Raw genomic sequence first — 21,499 nt, forward strand, 5'->3', positions numbered from 1 at the left:
TACATTCTTGGCAGGACTAGACTTCCTGTCTCAGGAACCTCTCTGGAGTTTTCTTTCCCTCTTGTGCTGGTACTTTGCTTGTGTGGAGTGACCATTCAAAGTTACAATGGCACTGAAAAAAGTGACTTATGACCATTTTTCACACTTACGACTGTTGCAGCATCCCCACAGTCATGAGAGGCCAGGCGAGGAGATGTGTGCCTTGATGTGAGTGATACTGAGTTGGCCACGCCCAGGCAATAACATGACCACCAAGCCACATCCACCCAGTCACATGACCATCAAACCATGCCTAACAATTAAGCCACGCCCACAGAACCGGTTGCTAAAAAATTTGAATCCCACCCCTGGATGGCATGTTTGTTAGGAAGTAAAGATACAGGTAGGTTTTAAGTATTTTTCTTTACAGAGAAATCAGTTGCACAAAATATTGTAAAATCTCCTCCCCTGTCCTCCCCCCCTCCTTTCCTTAAAAATGGGAACTAGAAAACAAAAGGTTTACAAGCAGAAACATATAGGATTTCATGAAGAAGGTGCTTGATGATGTGCTTGTCAGGTTTTGCACAGGCTTTTTGTATGTGCAGCTTTAGCACTTTTCTGCACAGAAGGCTGATTTAAATAGGGAAAGAGGGAAGGATACTGCCAACTCTGGCTGTAGCTACAGCTTTTCCATGGCTTCTGCTGGGAAAGGATTGTGCATGGCCTATATTTTATACCATTTTTATAATCGGGAAGGAAGCAATTTGGCTTGCTCTGTCATTTTGCCTATTCCCCCAGGCTCCTTCCCAATGTTGCCTGACAGCGCCAGTCCCTGCCCCATTTCCTTTCCCTTGCAGAGTTCGCTTCCTCCCTTGTAGTAGCAACCTCCTTCCCAGCCTTTCACCCTTCCTCCCCAGCAATGACTACTTTTGGACATGGAAAAGCACTAGTCCATATTAGTATTATGAGCACTTTCCATATTATGCGCTAGTTCATATTATGAGCCTGGGACTTCATGCCAACTTGACAGATTGCTAAAACCAACCACTATAAATAGCTACCTACTTTTGCCCATCTCATCTGACATATAAAACAATTGGTGCTTGTTTCTCCCACTGATGGGACACTCTGCAGGAGGGGAAATATAGGTGGATAACTATCACTTTCCTTTACTCGTCCCACGTTAAACAGGAAGGACAACCCCACTCCCCAGCCTCATGACCAAGGCTGCATAGAGACCATCAGTAAGGGCGATGCAATTTATACCATCGTATTTTTCCACTGGTTGACACATTGGAGAACAGCCCTTTAATATGGCCAACTAGTTGCATCTGATATTAAAGCGTGCAATGCCATTTTATGTGACCACGGGGTAAGACTTGAAGAAACATAAAAGGGAAGAAGAGGAGGAATTAGACAAATGAACCTTTTGATGTCTCCAATGCCAGGCTGCTTTCAAGTTGCTTCTGAGACTTGGGGCAAGAAAAACACTGGCACCATCCATTCCTTGGCCAAATCAACCACAAAAACTTGTTAGGAAAAAGGTGGGGGCTGAGCTGTCATATTGCTAAACAATTGTGTGTTCCTCTTCAAGGTTTTCATCTCTTGCTTAATCTTCAGATGCTTCCACTGGTAAGCTTCCCATATTTTTCCCACAGTTTCTTTTGATAAAAATGACTATGTGAAGGGTAGAATAGCTAGAAATCCATCTGAAGAACTGCTTAAAGGCTAACTTTTAGAAATATTTATTTTATCAAACAAAATAAGATGGGAATCAGATCTAAATAAATGCTAGAAAAAATGCACTATTCTTAAGTAGCTTCAGGTAACTCAAGTCAAATCTAGCCAAGCCAAAGAAAAAAGAAAAAAAGAGATGTACATTCTGGAATGTAAAATGATGTTAATTCTCCCCTAAAACCTGTAGATATCAGTCTAGACATCATAGCTGTGTCTGTACAAGGTACTTATTTTAATTTTTAATCCAGGGGAACAGTTTATGTGAAGAATATGGTTCATGGTAAATGGGATATATTTCTACTGCTTAAAAAAGAAAATAAATCTAAATGTAAAATGTTGTACTAAGAATTAACCTATTCTAGTTTCAGCTTTATAATAAAATTGCACGCAGCATTTGTTAAATTACAAGTGACTAAATGAACTTGATCATTAAATGTAGCTTTATTTTGGTTTTTTTTAAAAAGACAAAATATACCCTTCTACTTTCTATCATCAATTTTATCCACTAATCTTTCTGGCAATCCACTCATCCAGGTTCACCTTGAGCACACTTCTTGGTGAATTAGGCTTATAATTCAGATGGCTGCAAACTGCATTCATGTATCTTTTTAAAGAGGCTATTTATGGCAATGCACATAATTATTTATTTATAAAACAGCCATAAATGCCATGTGTAATAAAAACATTAAACATAGAAACTTGAAGAGAGGAATTGCTTGCATATATAGGGGCACAAAAGAAAAAATTAGGGAGCTCATTCAGTAAAGTAGTACTTCTTAAAACATTTTTAGGTGTGGATTTGGTAATAGAAAAAGTAAAACATGATCTCGGGTAGAGAGGAAGAAAAGAAGGATGCGGGGGGGAGGGATAACCATGTTTTGATCCTGAACTCAAGTAGGAGAAGAATTTAGGACACAGAAAGAAAAGAAAGGTTGAGAATTGAGACACTGGAGAAGGGCATATTATATTTATACATAATTACACGTTTATCTCCTTGCTTCTCACATTTCTTTTCTCTTTGATTGAACTTCATGCACCGGCTTTCCAACCAGTACACAATATCCACTTATCCATCAAACCACTTTGAGGTTAAAAAAATTATTCATCAACTAAACTCTACAATTATGGGATTGGTCTTTGCCTCAAAGAGGAATAACCTTTCATACAGGCCCCATGATGTCAAGAATGTGGCAACGTGTAACTGAATCTTTCCTTAGAATCTATTCGCAGGTATGAGGAATCAAGAAAGTTCATTTTGGCATTAGGGGAAAGCTCACTCTGATACTCATAGCATTCACAGTGCTGTCTTAGAAGCAGGGCTTCTTCTAACCCCTTTGGCTGAACAACCAACTACAGCAGGGGTGTCAAACTCAAGGCCCAGGAGCCGGATCTGGCCTGCAGGGTGCTTAGATCTGGCCCATGGTGCCACCTGGAAACAGCGAAGGACTGGCCCATAGAACCCATTTTTGGTGGCAGAGGGTTGCAGGAGGCTGTCACAGCTGAAAATGGAGCACAGGAGTGGCTCTCCAAGCACTGTTTTCATTGGCAAAGGGTTGCAGGAGGCCGTCATAGCCAAAAACAGAGTTTGGGAGCCTGTTTTCTCTGGCAGAGCACTCAGGACACCATAGGCGCCCCCAACACGAGTGATGTCAAGCTGGCCACACACAACTTGGCTGCACCCACTCCGCCCCCCTCCCGGGGTCAAACACAACCCTGATGTGGCCCTCAATGAAATCGAGTTTGACACCCCTGAACAGTGTTTCCCAGAGTGAAGAATAAGACAAAATTGGAGAGAATATATGGTGGGTATGGCCACAGAAATTCCATTAGGAAAAAGAATACTCTGCACCACCGAAGATAATGATTGCCTTTCCTATTTCAAGATCACTAGGAACTTTGCATTACATGATAACAAAATCTTCACCACAGAGGCCTTTTGGCATAATTTCATTTATGAAGTATATAGGAATGCAATTATTAAAGTGCATAGAAAAAGATAATGATTTTCTTTCCTATTTCAAGATCACTAGGAACTTTGCATTACATGATAACAAAATCTTCACCACAGAGGCCTTTTGGCATAATTTCATTTATGAGTATGTAGGAATGCAATTATTAGTGCATAGAAAAAGATAATGATTTTCTTTCCATTTCAAGATCACTAGAACTTTGCATTACATGATAACAAAATCTTCACCACAGAGGCCTTTTGGCATAATTTCATTTATGAGATATAGAATGCAATTATTAAAGTGCATAGAAAAAGATAATGATTTTCTTTCCTATTTCAAGATCACTAGGAACTTTGCATTACATGATAACAAAATCTTCACCACAGAGGCCTTTTGGCATAATTTCATTTATGAAGTATGTAGGAATGCAATTATTAAAGTGCATAGAAAAAAGATAATGATTTTCTTTCCTATTTCAAGATCACTAGGAACTTTGCATTACATGATAACAAAATCTTCACCACAGAGGCCTTTTGGCATAATTTCATTTATGAAGTATGTAGGAATGCAATTATTAAAGTGTATAGAAAAAAGATAATGATTTTCTTTCCTATTTCAAGATCACTAGGAACTTTGCATTACATGATAACAAAATCTTCACCACAGAGGCCTTTTGGCATAATTTCATTTATGAAGTATATAGGAATGCAATTATTAAAGTGCATAGAAAAAAGATAATGATTTTCTTTCCTATTTCAAGATCACTAGGAACTTTGCATTACATGATAACAAAATCTTCACCACAGAGGCCTTTTGGCATAATTTCATTTATGAAGTATGTAGGAATGCAATTATTAAAGTGCATAGAAAAAGATAATGATTTTCTTTCCTATTTCAAGATCACTAGGAACTTTGCATTACATGATAACAAAATCTTCACCACAGAGGCCTTTTGGCATAATTTCATTTATGAAGTATGTAGGAATGCAATTATTAAAGTGCATAGAAAAAGATAATGATTTTCTTTCCTATTTCAAGATCACTAGGAACTTTGCATTACATGATAACAAAATCTTCACCACAGAGGCCTTTTGGCATAATTTCATTTATGAAGTATATAGGAATGCAATTATTAAAGTGCATAGAAAAAAGATAATGATTTTCTTTCCTATTTCAAGATCACTAGGAACTTTGCATTACATGATAACAAAATCTTCACCACAGAGGCCTTTTGGCATAATTTCATTTATGAAGTATGTAGGAATGCAATTATTAAAGTGTATAGAAAAAGATAATGATTTTCTTTCCTATTTCAAGATCACTAGGAACTTTGCATTACATGATAACAAAATCTTCACCACAGAGGCCTTTTGGCATAATTTCATTTATGAAGTATATAGGAATGCAATTATTAAAGTGCATAGAAAAAGATAATGATTTTCTTTCCTATTTCAAGATCACTAGGAACTTTGCATTACATGATAACAAAATCTTCACCACAGAGGCCTTTTGGCATAATTTCATTTATGAAGTATGTAGGAATGCAATTATTAAAGTGCATAGAAAAAGATAATGATTTTCTTTCCTATTTCAAGATCACTAGGAACTTTGCATTACATGATAACAAAATCTTCACCACAGAGGCCTTTTGGCATAATTTCATTTATGAAGTATGTAGGAATGCAATTATTAAAGTGTATAGAAAAAGATAATGATTTTCTTTCCTATTTCAAGATCACTAGGAACTTTGCATTACATGATAACAAAATCTTCACCACAGAGGCCTTTTGGCATAATTTCATTTATGAAGTGATTATGTAGGAATGCAATTATTAAAGTGCATAGAAAAAAAGATAATGATTTTCTTTCCTATTTCAAGATCACTAGGAACTTTGCATTACATGATAACAAAATCTTCACCACAGAGGCCTTTTGGCATAATTTCATTTATGAAGTATGTAGGAATGCAATTATTAAAGTGTATAGAAAAAAGATAATGATTTTCTTTCCTATTTCAAGATCACTAGGAACTTTGCATTACATGATAACAAAATCTTCACCACAGAGGCCTTTTGGCATAATTTCATTTATGAAGTATGTAGGAATGCAATTATTAAAGTGTATAGAAAAAGATAATGATTGCCTTTCCTATTTCAAGATCACTAGGAACTTTGCATTACATGATAACAAAATCTTCACCACAGAGGCCTTTTGGCATAATTTCATTTATGAAGTATATAGGAATGCAATTATTAAAGTGCATAGAAAAAGATAATGATTTTCTTTCCTATTTCAAGATCACTAGGAACTTTGCATTACATGATAACAAAATCTTCACCACAGAGGCCTTTTGGCATAATTTCATTTATGAAGTATGTAGGAATGCAATTATTAAAGTGCATAGAAAAAGATAATGATTTTCTTTCCTATTTCAAGATCACTAGGAACTTTGCATTACATGATAACAAAATCTTCACCACAGAGGCCTTTTGGCATAATTTCATTTATGAAGTATGTAGGAATGCAATTATTAAAGTGCATAGAAAAAGATAATGATTTTCTTTCCTATTTCAAGATCACTAGGAACTTTGCATTACATGATAACAAAATCTTCACCACAGAGGCCTTTTGGCATAATTTCATTTATGAAGTATGTAGGAATGCAATTATTAAAGTGTATAGAAAAAAGATAATGATTTTCTTTCCTATTTCAAGATCACTAGGAACTTTGCATTACATGATAACAAAATCTTCACCACAGAGGCCTTTTGGCATAATTTCATTTATGAAGTATATAGGAATGCAATTATTAAAGTGCATAGAAAAATAGAAAAGTTGTACAGGTATGTTCAGCAAACCTGTGAAGGACAAAAAAGAGAGAGAGAGAGAGAAAGAGAAGAGACTCACTTTTTTCGGAAGGAATCCATACAAACTAGCACTTCATCAAGTTCTGAGTCCAGCTGTTCTTTTTCCGCATCAATAGATCGCATTTCGAGATTCAGTTTGTTCATGTACCGGTCATAGAGGAGTTTGATGTCCAAATCAGATAGGGAATTGTCTTGTTCTTTCAAAAATTTCCATCTTGTGGCCAGAACTTGGTTGTGCTGTTCCAGATTTTGGACCTGTGGATTATTGACAGGTGGAGAAGACTATAAAGATCTTTTTCATTCAGCTGCTGCCGCAACTTAAACATTACCATGTGGAAGGGATAAATAAAAGGATATTTTGCCCTCTCCCCAAAATAATCAGTGAATAAGTAGGAATGATGTTGCCTTACTCTGGGATCAAGGAAAAAGGGACATGGGGTGCAGCCTGACTGCAATCAGCTAAAAAGCCCACATGCCTTTGAATGTGGCTACTGCTTAGGAGGGGTTGTTTGTCTAGAATTTAACCCTTTGCACAATGTCTAGACAATTCTTTTCCCTTTTTTTGTTATTCCTGCTAGAAGGAAGGAAAGTTATTTTAGTATATGAAAGAGAGTGATTGGTATGTGCAGATGAGGATCAGTTAATTTGGAAAACAGGGTACTTCACTTTACAAGCAAATATTTTTAATTGACAGTTATTAATTAAATTAATATGCATTTATATTTCTGACCTGGCCCAGCCCTTTCTGGTGTGCGTGGCTTCTGCTAGGTCTGTATATCCATTTATTCACTCACCCACACAAACATGTTGTGAGTCACATGTACACATATATTAGACAAGATGTGGGTGGGCGGGGGGTGGTGGAATCTTCAGGATTAGTTTCGGCCAGAGGCATCTGCAGTATCAGATGCATTTAATCAAAATGAAAAGCAGCAGCATTAGGTGATAAAGGTTCTGCTCCTTTCAGAGGTGTGTACGTACAAAAAGGGCAGAGCTGTGTACCACAACAAGACATTCATTTCATCATCTTCCCACTACCAATCCAGAGGTGGTATCCAGCAGGTTCTGACCAGTTCTGGAGAACTGGTAGCGGAAATTTTGAGTAGTTCGGAATACCACCTCTGACTCGCCCTGCCCCCTTCTATTCTCCGCCTCTTGAGTCCCAGCTGATTGGCTGGGTCTCCTTCTGTTGCCCTGCATAGGAGAAGGGAGCTGGAAAGCAGGTTCGTGGGGTGGGGAGGGAATGGGGATTTTGTAGTAACGCCCCCCCAGGAGCGGGGAGGGAATGAAGATTTTACAGTATCCTTTCCCTGCCACGCCCACCAAGTCACGCCCACAGAACCGGTAGTGAAAATTTTTGAATCCCATCACTGTACCAATCCCCTTGCAGATCCTTCTAGTTTCAGCTTTTGGCAACCATCATTTGTTGATGTGAAAAAGCAGGGAGTTACACAGGATTTTTTAGGGGCTGTGATAATAACTGTTTTCTGTTTATTCTTCCTTGGGGACCATCTTATATTCAAGATTACCTTCCTTTTGGATAAGTAGAGTAGTATCTCAAATATGCATGTTAAATTGTTAATCGAGCCTATTGGAAAAAGCAGCCACTGCCTTCCCCATAGCATTTCATCCAAATGTTATTTGTTTATGTAAATTAATTAATTTAAAACATTTATATAACTGCCCATTTTTCAGGCAACTCTGGGTAGCAGCTTCTAATCAAACGTAATTATTATGACATAACATAAGTAAATTCCCACAATTTATTTCATTACCAACATTCTAAAAGCACCCGTTCTTTGATAGATGGGTTTCTCTATAAACTAAATAGTCCCTTTTTGTACATAATTATTTTATTTCAGTCACACATTACTTCAGTTCACATAACAATGTGCTAACAACCATTTAAAAAAAAATCCCAAACTTTAAAAGGCCAATGACCAGTTTGATAGATAGAAAAGATAATGTGCTTCTGACTGACTTCAAGAAGGATCCTTAGCCTGAATCTTAGAAGGTGGATAGTATGAATCTAAGGTTTTACACCTTGGTTGTCTGGTGGGTCATTTTTAGGCTACTTTATGTGACAATCTCAACAAGGAGCAGCACCTGCCCAATTTTATTTGGCTCTGGAGGCCAAGCAACATCAGATTTTAATTAGTACAAGTAGCCCTTGATTTACGGTAGTTTATTTAGTGACCATTCGAAGTTAGAATGATGCTGAAAAAAGTGACGACCTATAACTTCTTTTCACACAACCATTGAATCATCCCCATGGTTATGTGATCAAAATTCAGGTGCTTGGCAACTGACTCACATTTATGTGACGGTTGCAGTGTTGTGCGAACATCTTTTGAGAACTTCTGGCAAACAAAGCCCACGGGGAGGCCAGATTCACTTAACAATTGTGTTACTAACTTAACAACTGCAATGACTCACTCAACAACTGTGGCAAGAAAGGCCATGAAATTGGGGGGCACAACTTATTTAACAAATGTCTCGCTTAGCAACATAATTTTTGGACTCAATTGTGGTCATAAGTTGAGGACTACCTGTACAGTCAAAGAAATAACAGGGCCGTAGACAAGAGCTTTAGAAGTATCTGAAAAGAAGGCCAGGGCTCATCATTTATGTACTGTGGCTAAAAAAAACTGCACACTTGTTCCCAAGTGACACTGCACCCTTGTTCTCCCTAGACAATGAGCTTGATTCACGAGCATCTTTCCCTTTACTAGTACATCAGTTTAAACTTGCAAGCAATTGTGAAACTGCAGGACAACATCCCTTTAGTAGTCCACTGAATTGTCTCCTATGATGGCATCAGCAACAATATGGCATATTTCCTTAATACATCCTACTTGCTCCGCATACTTTTAAGAAGAGAATCGGAAAAAGACAGGGAAAGAGAAAACATATGCACAAAAAAGGTCTATCCAGGTTGCAGGTTTACGGGGCAAGTCAATCCACGCTTACTTGTACTGTAGATCAGAACTGATACAATTGGTGTAAACAAGCATCTTTCTCTCTCCACCCTTCCCTAGAGGTTTAATGTATTCTTCATGAAACATCCATCATCTATTTTTGTTTTGGTGTGTGTGTGTGTGTGTGTGTGTGTGTGTGTAATCTTTTTTAGTCTTCTGACTTGTTTGCAGAGTCACCACATAAAGATTTTATGAGGGAGCCCTGAATATTGATTTATCATAACACCATGATTACATTCCCCTGAAGAGTTCCTGTTTGTAGGCTACTCCTGTATCACAATTATGCAGATGTGCTGTTTCCATCTCAAGAGCATTAATTTATATCTACAACCTTGATTTCCCCAGCTTAACCCGACCTCTCCATATAGCTGCCTCTCAACACATCGTCTTACCCACCTCTCTCTCTCTCTTTCTCTCTTTAACAGAGTATCAGACAAATTACATGGATGAAAAGCTGTGTAGCCCATTATTACATGTTACTTTTGTGGAGGAAGATGACATTATATTTGTTAAATCCTACTGGCTATCATGAAGAACCCTTGATGCATCCCCATTCTCTGCAAATGCTAGCATCATATTTGCTCTTAAGTATAGCGCTCTGATTAACAGCATAGTTCAGAAAACGTGAAATACAGCTTGAAAATGTCCTGCTTCATATAGAAACATGCTGTAGAAACTTAAGAAATTGAAGGTTTGGTAAGCTGAAACATAGTGGCAGAACTAAAAAAAGTGAAAAAATCAGGCGATCATTAAGAAGATGTTGATTCAATAATTAGTATGTGGCTAAAATTAGTTTATACTTAAATTTGCTCTTTCACTACCTTTTTTTTTAAAAAAGTTTAATATCTATTAGTTGTTCAGAATGCCTTTGCTCCCCAGTCTGTATTGTTTTATCATTCTACATCCATATCGCTTCTGCTGGTCAATGGTCAAAATTCCACGAGGAAGAACCTTATCTTGGCAGTGATGTTCTAGGATTATGCCTCTTGTTCTGATACTGCCATTTAAATAAGTGAAAATATGTCATATTGTGGTATCTGTTATTATAAATTACTATCTGCAAGCAAGGTAAAACACAGCTTTATAAAAAAGGAAAGATGTGATCTTATTTTCACAGAAGTCCCACAGAGATAATGCATTCCTCAACTGATGATCATTGTAATAATCCAGAGATCAGATGACAGATCTGATATACTTGAAAAGGAGCTAAGAGAGAAAGTAGATAAATAAACTGAAGCAAATCAACTCCAGCTGTGCTAAGAAAATAAATCATATGCTATCATCCCTACTCCTCAAGAAGGATTCATTGCTGAAATTAAGACAGGTAACAATGGGAGAGGTAAAAAAGAGATAACTTTCTGATTCTAATTAGGTGTTTTGTAATTTCATTAAAGCTTTAAATTAAAAAAGCAACAGCTCCAAACTTTTAAAACAGTGATAATTGCGGAGGTATCCAAATAGACAGGTATTGCCAGAATAATTCCTCTTGAAGATAAATATAAATGGAAATTTCACACAACCCTCAAAAAAGCTACTCTAAAACACACCTTACTTGCAGAAAATGGTGTCTTTATACTGGCATTAGCTGTTTGAAATATATAACTCAATAAATAAGTAGCTTTCTGATTTGTCACTATGGTATTTTGTTGGGATGAATACAGTCAAGATTGGATTAATAGACATGGGCTGAAAAAGCTTCTTGGATGAGAAGCAAAACTTCTTCAAAGAAAAAACAGAAAGTCCTATTGCCTCTTGAAAAAAATCAACTCTGGGACCACTATGACTTCTCCATCATTTTCAGTCTCAGGATCATAAAGATCTGATCCATCACTTTTCTTCCTGGTTTCCCTGAAGCTAGATTGAAACTGTAAATTCTAAAAGCGAAGAACAGATCCTTTCACAAAGCCTTTCCTAACCAAAATGTCATTCATATTTATTATATTTCAGTTTTCATGATCCTTTGACTAGGACACAGCCCTGGTAGTTGAGATTCCAACCATGTTAACTGGGGGTGGTTACAGGACATGAACTATCCGGAGGGCACTAAGTTAAGGTAATATATATTTGTTAATATTTTCTTCCATTTATCTACCAATGATTGATCTGAGCACCTTTCTTTAATAACTGCAAACAAACACTTCTCCATGCAAATCCCATGATGGGAAGCTGTGCCAACTCTCCAAATGCAATGGTTTCAATAGATGCGAGGAACATCTCAGTCAAGAGAGTAATACTGAAAGTTGATTTTTGAGCTAATGATCTCAGTGAATGAGGGAATATTTTTCTAACAGTGGGAGGGGATTGATTCTTTGGCACAGCTGACAAAATGATTTCCATCTTTGCGGGAGACATTGGCTCAAAAGCCTACATAAAAATCTCAAGTATCATTCTCTTGGTAAGGAGCTTCACCATATCCCTTGAAACATCTCTGCTGGAATCCCAAAGGTGCTTTTTCAAGAGACTATTGGACTTTCTGGTTTTTCTTTGAAGATGTTTCACTTCTCATCCAAGAAGCTTCTTCAGCTCTGAATGGATGGTGGGGAATGGAAGGATTTATACTTCTTGCAGGCAGCTGGTCATTTGCATTGTTTTAATGAGTTATTAAGGCCACCTGAAACATCTTCCAAGAAAAACCAGAAAGTTCAGTTGCCTCTTGAAAAAGCACCTTTGGGACAACCATGACCTGGATGATTGAGTATCTCCATAGACATCTCTGTCGGAAGTTTTTGACAGCTTTCAGACTTGAAATATACATGTGGAAATATCATGCGGTAGGAAGGTGGGAGGTATCAGAAATATGATAAAGAATCAATCTCTTATCACTTTAATTTTTTTTTTGCTTTTCTTAACTATTCCTACTTAGAGAATCATAGACTAGAAAACACACAGAAAAACAAAAATAGCACTAAAGGTGAAAATATTTTCTGGTAAAAGCCTGTCATTTGTGGCTACCAGTTATACAGTGACATGAGCATTATTGTATCCTTTTATCAGAAATATGATATCTGATAATTGTCGTCATATGTAAACTATGCCTCACATCCCAATGCAGCTGTATGTTATAGCTGAATAAGGTTAAAATGTAAAATGCAATCCTTGTTTAGCTACCACAATTGGGACTGGCAACTCAGTCATTAAGTGAAGTGATCACTAGGTTAAACCACAACTGTACTTATGATCTTACTTGTTTTACAGATTTGTGAAAAAATGTGAGATTTGGTCATTAAGTTAGTGTTTGATAATAGTCATACTTGTGAATAGTTGCTAAATGAGAACTATTCGTACTGAATCTATAAGTAACTAATATACCACAAGCTGCTGCTTTGATCCACATGATATCAAGGATCAAACTGCTTTTCAGTTCAAAGTGTAGGTAAAAGGGAAAAAACCGTTCATTCCATGAATCTCAACTTTTTAGAAAAGAGAATGAATTGTAAATAAACATTTCTTACTAATGAGCTACAGGATCATAGCTAACAGACTTCAAAAGATATACTGTATAATTATTGAACAAAGGAAAAAGGTATAAATTTCTTCACATCATAGAATAAAGGACAAGCATCTATAATGAACTTTGTAAAATGGCACACCCCAACTGATTCTCACAGATATTCTTTGCTCACAGATGACATTATATTTTGTTACCCATGGATTCTTGCTGTTATTCTTTCACCTTGTCACAGATAATCTAGTAAGGAAGAAAAGCTAAAATAGCTACCCAGCATCTTTCGGGTTTTCCATTTAAACCATCCTACACCTTACTTACTTAGGTTTTGTGTCAAAGCTTGGATTAGCTTTTTGTGTTTGCTTTTTTAAAAAAGAGACTCTCTTCTACAAATGTCACAATAGAGATATGAAGATTGTAGTCACATGCCCCAAATAAAAAATAACAAGAATTACTCTCACAGTCGATTATGTTGTCAAAGATTTCATGAAAAGGCAGAAAGACTTGTCTCCTTCCAAGCTTTTCACAACTGCTGGAGGGTTTGGGAGAGGTAGAATTTTGTCTGACTCACACTTGTTTGATAAAATGAAGAAACAGCTAGAGAGACCAGTTGGGGGTTTTGTGTGTGTGTGTGTGTATGTGTGTGTGTGTGATTTCCAACCTCTGTGCAAATGAAAGAAACTCTAGCTCTCACAAAAGTCACTTGCATGTATATGACAATGAGGGGTTAGTGCAGACTGAGAATTGATAACCAGAGCAAACAGAAATATAGAATATAGAAATATAGAAAGTCAGTGTTATCTTTGTAGACTTCTTTTGAAGAGATCTTCTGCCACTATCACGTTATAGCCTGTTTTTGTCAAAACTTCAGAAGCATGCATGACTGTAAATTCAGATTAAGTAGAATCTTTGAGTAAAGAACAATCGTAGAAGTAGAGAAAGTATGAGTTGGAAGGCTTTATAACTCTCTACTCCACTTCCCTGATCAGTGCAGAAGTCTACCATCCCTGATTGGTGGCCATCAAGGACTTGTCTGAAACTCTCCAGAAAGGAGAATATACTACTGTTCCTCTATTAATTGCACCGACCGATAAGAAATGCCTCTTAATCTCTAGCATAAATCTCCTTTTGTTTGTTCATTTCAACTGGTCTTTGCCCTACTCTTACTTTCAACAGAGGACAGATCTGCTCCTTTAACAGCTGTTATTTGTAGATGCCTACAGTGTCTGCTCTTTCCAGATTAAACATAGCCAGCTCTTTTTAACTATACTTCATAGGGCTTCATTACCAGACCTGCTATCATGTACGTAACTTTTCTTTGAATCTGTTCTAAATTCTATTGGTTTGGTTCCTTTACAAAAGAGATGTCTTGGGCTGGGCAAGATATTCCAGATGCAGCTCAGACAAAGTCAGGTACAATTGAACTATTACCATTACAACTCCATCTTTACAGGGTTGAGCTATCAGTTTATATTCCTATTTAATTTTCAGTATGCTTCCATTTCCTAAGTATGCTTCTATTTCCTAAATATTTCCTTTTTTCTTCCCAGTTGGTCAGCATTACTGGTATTCATCTCTATAATCCTCTTAAAGCTTTTAAAAAGCTGTTTTAAAAGCTCTTAAACCTTTTCCCCCATTTTTTCTCTCTTACAGAGATGATTTGTGACAATACATTCAATATTTCATTTTTCAAAGTCTTCCTCCCATCTTCTTCTCTGCTCTTTAGGATTTCAAATAATGGTATAATCCTCATAATTTGTAATCCAAACAATACATCTTTCAACTTTCCCTTGTCTAGTTATCTTCAACATGACGTGGTCACTTTTCCTGAAGGTGCCTGACATTTTCTTTCATTAGCCAGTTCCTGTCTGTGGATTAAGATCAGATCCAAGATAACTGATCTCTTTGTTTCATCATCTGAGAATTACAATTGTCAGACAGAAATTAGAAGATCGAGGGACCCCATTCTTTGTTATTTTTCAGCAGATATTTGGGTAATTGATATCTCCCACTATCACTCCATTCTCTAAGCACATTTATTCCCATCTTTATGAGATTCAGTCCTTTCCTAAGCCTCTCTTACACTGGTGTTTGTAGAAGGAGATCCATGTTATTATATGGTGGCAAAAAACAGAAAGAGTCTAATACTACTTTTTCTATATTTTTCTGATGGAAGTTTTTGATTTAGTTGATCTTTGTGAAATTGGGAATTTGAAAATAATATTGTATGGTGTCTTCTGTACATTTTAGTGCAAACCCATTATACTTCATATTCCTCAGATATAGCTTATCCACTTAGATTAGTAGCTTTAGTTCAAACTGTTTACCATGTTTAGGGTATTATCTCTTTAAAGAGCATCTGCTTCCCTTTATCTGTGGCTTCAAGGATTCAACCCCCTCCTTTGGTCTCCTCTTCCTAAGCATAATTACCACTATTAGTTCACCATGTTTGTTTGGACCTATGGAGATATTTTTGATAAAATTCCTTCCTGTATCCTTTTATTATGTACAATCTGGAGACTTTGAACAAGAACATTATCCTGCTGGGTAATTACCCTTTGTAGAACCATAGGAAAGAGCACTGCTCTCATTTCCCAAACAAGAGGTTTCCAGATGAGGCATCTATTGTAAAACTGCACTGGCAAAATTTATAGATGCTTAAGAGACCATCACTTTCTCTTTGGAATAAAATCTCAAAAGGCAAAAAATGTATGCTGATGCACTGCATTTTGATTGGCAATGCCATGCACTTGAAAGAGCATAATTTGGAAGAACTTGAGATACCTCCAAGAGCTACATGTGTATGGGTAAAGAAAAAGAGAAGTAGACATCTTAAAAGCCTATAGCTCCAACTGAATTTAATGTCTGAGCAGAATGTAGCAGATATCGACTTATCCTTCTAGTTAGAAGGTTATGTGTAACTCTCCTCTCCTCAAAGGATGTGAGGTTTTCTCTTTTTTTTTAATGGAAAAAAAAGAAGTAGTACCAAGAAAACAAGGACAGTTACAAATTGTAGTCTACAAAATTCCATGCAGTGAGGTGATTTGGTGGCAAATTAAGAACCTTATCTGAAAGCATTGTTAAAATAATTCTTGCCCAAACTTGCAGTACAGCTAATTTTTAGCCTTATGGCTTGGGCATAATAGTCCATACCCAGCCATGAAAACATTACCGGTGTTTATTTAAAAGGTTGAAGTTAGATTATAAAGAGGCCACTGATCAACAAAGACAACATTATGGCATTTTCTGGCCAACAATAGATCACTAAGCCATATGCTATTATCCATATATTCCAGTGTTTTGGAGAATAATCTTTTCTAAAACTTCCACTTGGATTCCAATTACTGTTGACAAATCAAGATTGAGCATAACATCTGACTTTATTCTGTGACTTGAGAAAAATAGGATTGCATCCAGGATTCCACATATAAAGCAGGAAAACTCCTTAAAACAATTAATGGGATTTTAAAGTTGCCTACTGGTATCCAATCAGAGAAGAGGAAAGCTTTTTAATATATGTAGAGTTGGTTGAAGTACGAAGCCCAGAATGACATTGACTATAGCAGAGACACATTTTGATAGCAAACAGTGCTCAAAACCCAAAGCAATCCATAGCATTGTGGCATTCTCTGGAAAGGTTGTGAATCGGTTCTATGGCATTTTTAATTTGCAGAATGATTTATGATTATTACAACCATATTAAAGGTTGATTGTGATAAGTGACTTTAACATAGAGAACTGGTTGATTACTCCTTGCTGCCATCCGATCATTGCCATTTCCAACCTCACTCTTTGGTACTTGGTTCAGACATTCATTTACTACATGTAGAAGCCATAGCAAAGATGGATTGATCACAGGTATGATCACTGGCATATCTGATTACAAGTAAAATAAAAATGTTTCTGCTATGATAGAAATGGCTATCTACTCCACCAGGGTCCTGTTGGTTTTTTGTTTAATTTTCATTCAATACATACCGGTATTACACAAGAAATTATATGAATTGACTTCTGGAGAGAAAGCTAGAATGACTAGAGAAATGATAAGTACCCATTCTTATGGCTGCTGGAAAGATACAGGATTTAAATTAGCCACCATCCCAGTCCTTGGCTTCACAGTACATCATCTGACTTCTAGATTAAGCCCAGTCCCCTATTAACTATTAGACCAACTATTTTAAAGAACATTTTTGCTACTCATAGTGACTACTTTCTGTACAGGTATTTCTATTGAGAAATACTGGATATCTCTTAAACAAAGACTTATGTTTCAGAGGATTTGGAGGAAAGTTACAGAGACTGATGGTCAGGCCTGCTGTCCCTTCTGTCCTTCATAAATGGGGGGAATTATCTAAACCATACATTCCCTTGTGACTTTAAATTCAAGGCAATATTTGTAATAATGGTTAAATGTTTTTTTTAAAAAAGGAAATCATTCATCGTTATGTGTCACCACTGAGAAAACATCAATTTTCCACAGAAAGTATTAAAAGAATTCCACATTGTGTTGCGATAACAACATTGGTTCCTAATGTGTTTTTCATTCAGGCAAAGAATGTACTTAAAATGTGTATGTACAGGTCAGGTTGGTTTCTTAAATGTTTTTTAGCATTTCCAAAGCTCCAAAGCTCAACATCAGACCTCATTTTAAGGCACTGGAGATTGTGCCTGCTTATTTATCTATGTGTATGTTTTAAACACAAGAATAGTATTCATGTAACTGAGAAATAAATGGAGCTTCTTAACATTAAACTACAGAGATACCATTCTGAGATATGTGTGTGAGTGTACATATTGTATGTGTAAGTTTTGAAGACTGGCATTCCCAGCCTATGTTAGTGAAGCAATACTTTAGATTAACATCTGTTTGTAGAGCATGAGGGCTTTGCAGTAACCTGCCTTGAAGAGCCAAAACTATTTTTCTTTGAAAACAATATATGTTTACTATGGATTCAGTATATAAACAACGTTCCAGCAAGAGAGAGAGAGAGAGAGAGAGAGAGAGAGAGAGACCCTAAACTCATTGCAGCTTCCTTTTTTCAATTTTGAAAGGCTTATAATTCCGTAAAACTTTAATGGAGTTTTGGATGATAGGCTCACTTATCTAATGAACAAAATAGGTATTTTTCAAATAAGTCTTTGCAAGCCAAAGGCCCTGTTATATTCTTACTGATATACTTCTGTTTCATCAGTTTTATTTTAGACAATAGAATGTGTAAAGAGCAAGATAAAACCTGGCATGAATCCTCTGAGCTCATAACATTACATCCCTGCCCTCAAATGTTACCAATAAGTCATTTTTTTTCTTTTTAAATATAGCAGAGGTATAACCTTGCTGCTTTATGAAGACATGGTTGCTTCCTGAGAAGTAACATCATTCCCACCAATGACCAAGCTTTATAGCCATTGCACTTATTACATCACAAGAGCTACCCTAAGATTTGTACAGTGGGTGGAGCCAAGGCCTGGGATGGGGTAGGCATTTTTGGAGATTTTAAAAATAGGTCCTTAAGCTTGCGCAAGACAAAAGGCAAATATTTTGACCCTTAACATCCCAATACCAAAAAATAAAAACATGCACACATGACCATTTGAAAAGTTGAAAATCTTAGCCTTGCCTATTTTAGAGGGTATTGGAAAAGATGTTGGCAAACTACATTTTGTATGCCAGTACCATAGAAAATTATATTAAAGACTAAAGCAATAGTGTTTTGAAAAGCTCAAGTCCTGCCAATTTTTTGTTTAAAGGCCTCTAAAGCCCTACTCAGCCCACATTTTTGATATTTGAAAGGCTTCTTTTTCCCTACCTAAACTTGCCCATTAAGAATGATTAAGAGAGACTTCTCCAGTTCTTGCCACCTTTTGACATGGACAATAGGGCTTTTCCAGAGGTGGCTGTTACATTGTGGAACTGTTTGTAGAGGCTTCCGCTACTTCCTTTTCTTTTTTATCACATTAAAAACATTCTGTTCTTCTTGGGTTAAATACCATCGTGTTGCTTTTATGAGTAGGGATCCTCTTTTTAACAGAATGATTTTGCTATTGCCTTTATTTAATCTGCAATCCATTGTTTATTTTTATGATTGTAATTTTCATTTTTGTTGATTTTGCAAAAATGCAGAATATACATTTCAGAAAAATAACAATAGAGAATTTTGGTCTGTAGGCATCAGTGGGCAGGTAGGTATATTTTTTTTAATGGTCTCCCCAGCTTCTGCCTCAAAAATAATTCCGTCCTTGTAGGAAACTAGAGCATCTAGGAATGAACTTTCTTAAAAACTATGTGATATATTAGATAGGAGAACTTTTCAATTAGGGATGGGTTTGGGAACATGACAGCTCACCCCATTTTGGTGTGGCATATTCTAGAATGCTATTATTACTGTAAATCACCTTATTTATTTGGAGTCTTTTCACAATCAGCTATGTCATTCTGTGTGTTCTGCATCTTCCTCATCAGCATTTATAATAAGGAAATACATTTAACTTTCATACAGTGATGTTCAATGGAATGATGCTACACTAGGATTTAAATATAACTTGCACTCCTGCTATTTTCAAATAGTATAAAGTTAGATCCAGCAATGTTTTCATAAGCCCTAGGCCAAAACAAGGCCAGCTGTGGTACAAATAATTAGAAATATGAAAGGAAACCAGTTCATTCCCAGTAACATGACAGCTTTCAAAGTAGTATTTAGCTAAATGCATAAAAGCTGCATCCTTATGGGCTAGTATTAGAACTGTGATGCTCTAGTACTGTATTAATATTTTCAACAAACTACATTTCCCAGAATTCATTGGAGAAGTCATGAGAGCTTAGTTGGTAAAATAAAACATCTTAAATTGATATTGTGCTCAAACAGTAGATACTCATTGTTATTACAATGAGTAATTGGATAGCCTCAATGATATTACAACCCAGAAGGATGTTTGAGAAAATGAGCCCACCATTGCTACAGGAGAGCTGCGTAAAACATAATAGTGTTAATGATATTAAAGTGTCAGTAGTGAAAATCAAAGCCAATGAAAATATTTTTTCTTCTTGTCTGCATTTTGAATGTATCAGTTCAAATTTGATTGCAAGCATGTAGTGGTAATTTCATTGTACTTCTACACTTCTACACTGTTCAGATAAAGAAACATGTGTATAATATTTAAAAATTACATACAAGATTACGCTTATTTGCACAAACATCATTTAATATTTTCAGAGTACTGTGAATGCTTTCATTTCTCTGAGCTGGCAACCACATTTTTTTTTTCAAAATTTCAATGAACGAAAGGCTAATCTCCCCTTCCCTTCATCCACATGCCTCATCAAAACCCAGACAGTTACCCAAGGATGGTGTACCTGAAGAAATATGACTCAGTTGCTAAAAGCAGCCCATGTTTTTCTATTATCTGAAAAACAATGTTGATACTTTTTGACCTTAATTAAATCTGGCCACTGACAATTTGGCTCTTCAAGTAGGAAATTAAATATATTTATTGAAATGCAACTCTGAACATCACCATCATTCTCAGCCTCATCCCTACCATCATCTTATGATGCTCTAAATCTGTCAGTTGAGTTAGCCTCCCATTTCTTCATGGCACATCATTTCAAGGTTATCCTCTGCTCAGCTTAAGGAGCAACTTCATCTTACCTTTCCAATTAAGGCAGCAAATTGGTTATTGAGAATCTTGATATCGTCTTTCTCCTTGTTCCTTATCTCCTGGAGAGTTGGGTCAACATCCAAGTGGAGTGGTGCCAAGAGATCTTCGTTGAAAGACACTTTTGGGTATGTATAATAGTAGCCATGTCCTGTGAGGCTGGAAGAACTGAAGCTTTTCTTGCTGGCTTCTCCCATGGTAAGACTGCTGCAGGCCCCATCCCTTGAAGAATGAGGAGAATGTGAAGGAGAACACTCTCTTCTCCTATAAGAGGCTTTGGGAGAAGTAAGGGAGCTGGTACTGAAGTTCCCAGAATGACTTGTCATCCTTACGATGAGGGAAAGCAAAGAAGCACGCAAAGAAGCACTAGGTCAGCTACCGAGAGAAAGAAGTAGCCGGTTGGGGAACAGCAGTTTAGATTAATTCCTGTTTCTGCTGAGCTCAGTTTAGCTAATGGATTACAAACACCTGTTCTCCCATGTTCATAAAGTCAGGAGGGTGTGACTGTTGATGTAATCCAGATCAACCTGTTGGCTTTGTCTCTCCCTCTTTCTCTTCCTCCTTCCCGCCCACCTTTTGTAGTTTTGTTTGTGAGGTGAGCCCAGGCATTTGTAGGAAAAGAGGGAGGAAAAAAAAAGCCCAAACCAAAATCATTCCCTTGCTTCCTTCTACTTGCTTCCTGAGGAGAGGAAGTTAAGAGGTTTCCTCAGCCCTTAATGGCAAACAAGAGGCTTGAACAGAGACACTGAACCTCAAGATCACCAAGAGCAGGAAACCTTAGAGAGTTTGAACATGTCAAAACATTCAGGCCCTGCTTTTTCTCCAGTGACTGTGCTGCTCATTTCTATTGTAAAATGCCAATTAAAGATTTTGCATGCTCAGGTTGTT

The 21,499-nt window shown here is 36.7% G+C and overlaps 1 protein-coding gene across 1 annotated transcript in view; it reads right to left on the reverse strand.

Annotated features, from left to right (window-relative positions):
• Positions 1-21,130, reverse strand: part of LOC113420158 (uncharacterized) — a 47,466-nt gene extending 26,336 nt beyond the window's left edge. Inside the window, exons 1-2 of the mRNA XM_026679964.2 lie at positions 20,605-21,130; positions 6,576-6,790 (exon numbers count right to left, since the gene is read on the reverse strand). Of these exons, the coding sequence (XP_026535749.2) occupies positions 6,576-6,790; positions 20,605-20,937 (548 nt within the window). The 5' untranslated portion in view covers positions 20,938-21,130. The remainder of the gene's footprint in view (positions 1-6,575; positions 6,791-20,604) is intronic.
• Positions 21,131-21,499: the final 369 nt, after the last annotated feature.

This window comes from Notechis scutatus, chromosome 2 (genome assembly GCF_049901735.1).
Source record: "Notechis scutatus isolate UNSWTSFEM ecotype Mainland chromosome 2, rNotScu1.2, whole genome shotgun sequence".
Lineage (NCBI taxonomy): Eukaryota > Metazoa > Chordata > Lepidosauria > Squamata > Elapidae > Notechis > Notechis scutatus.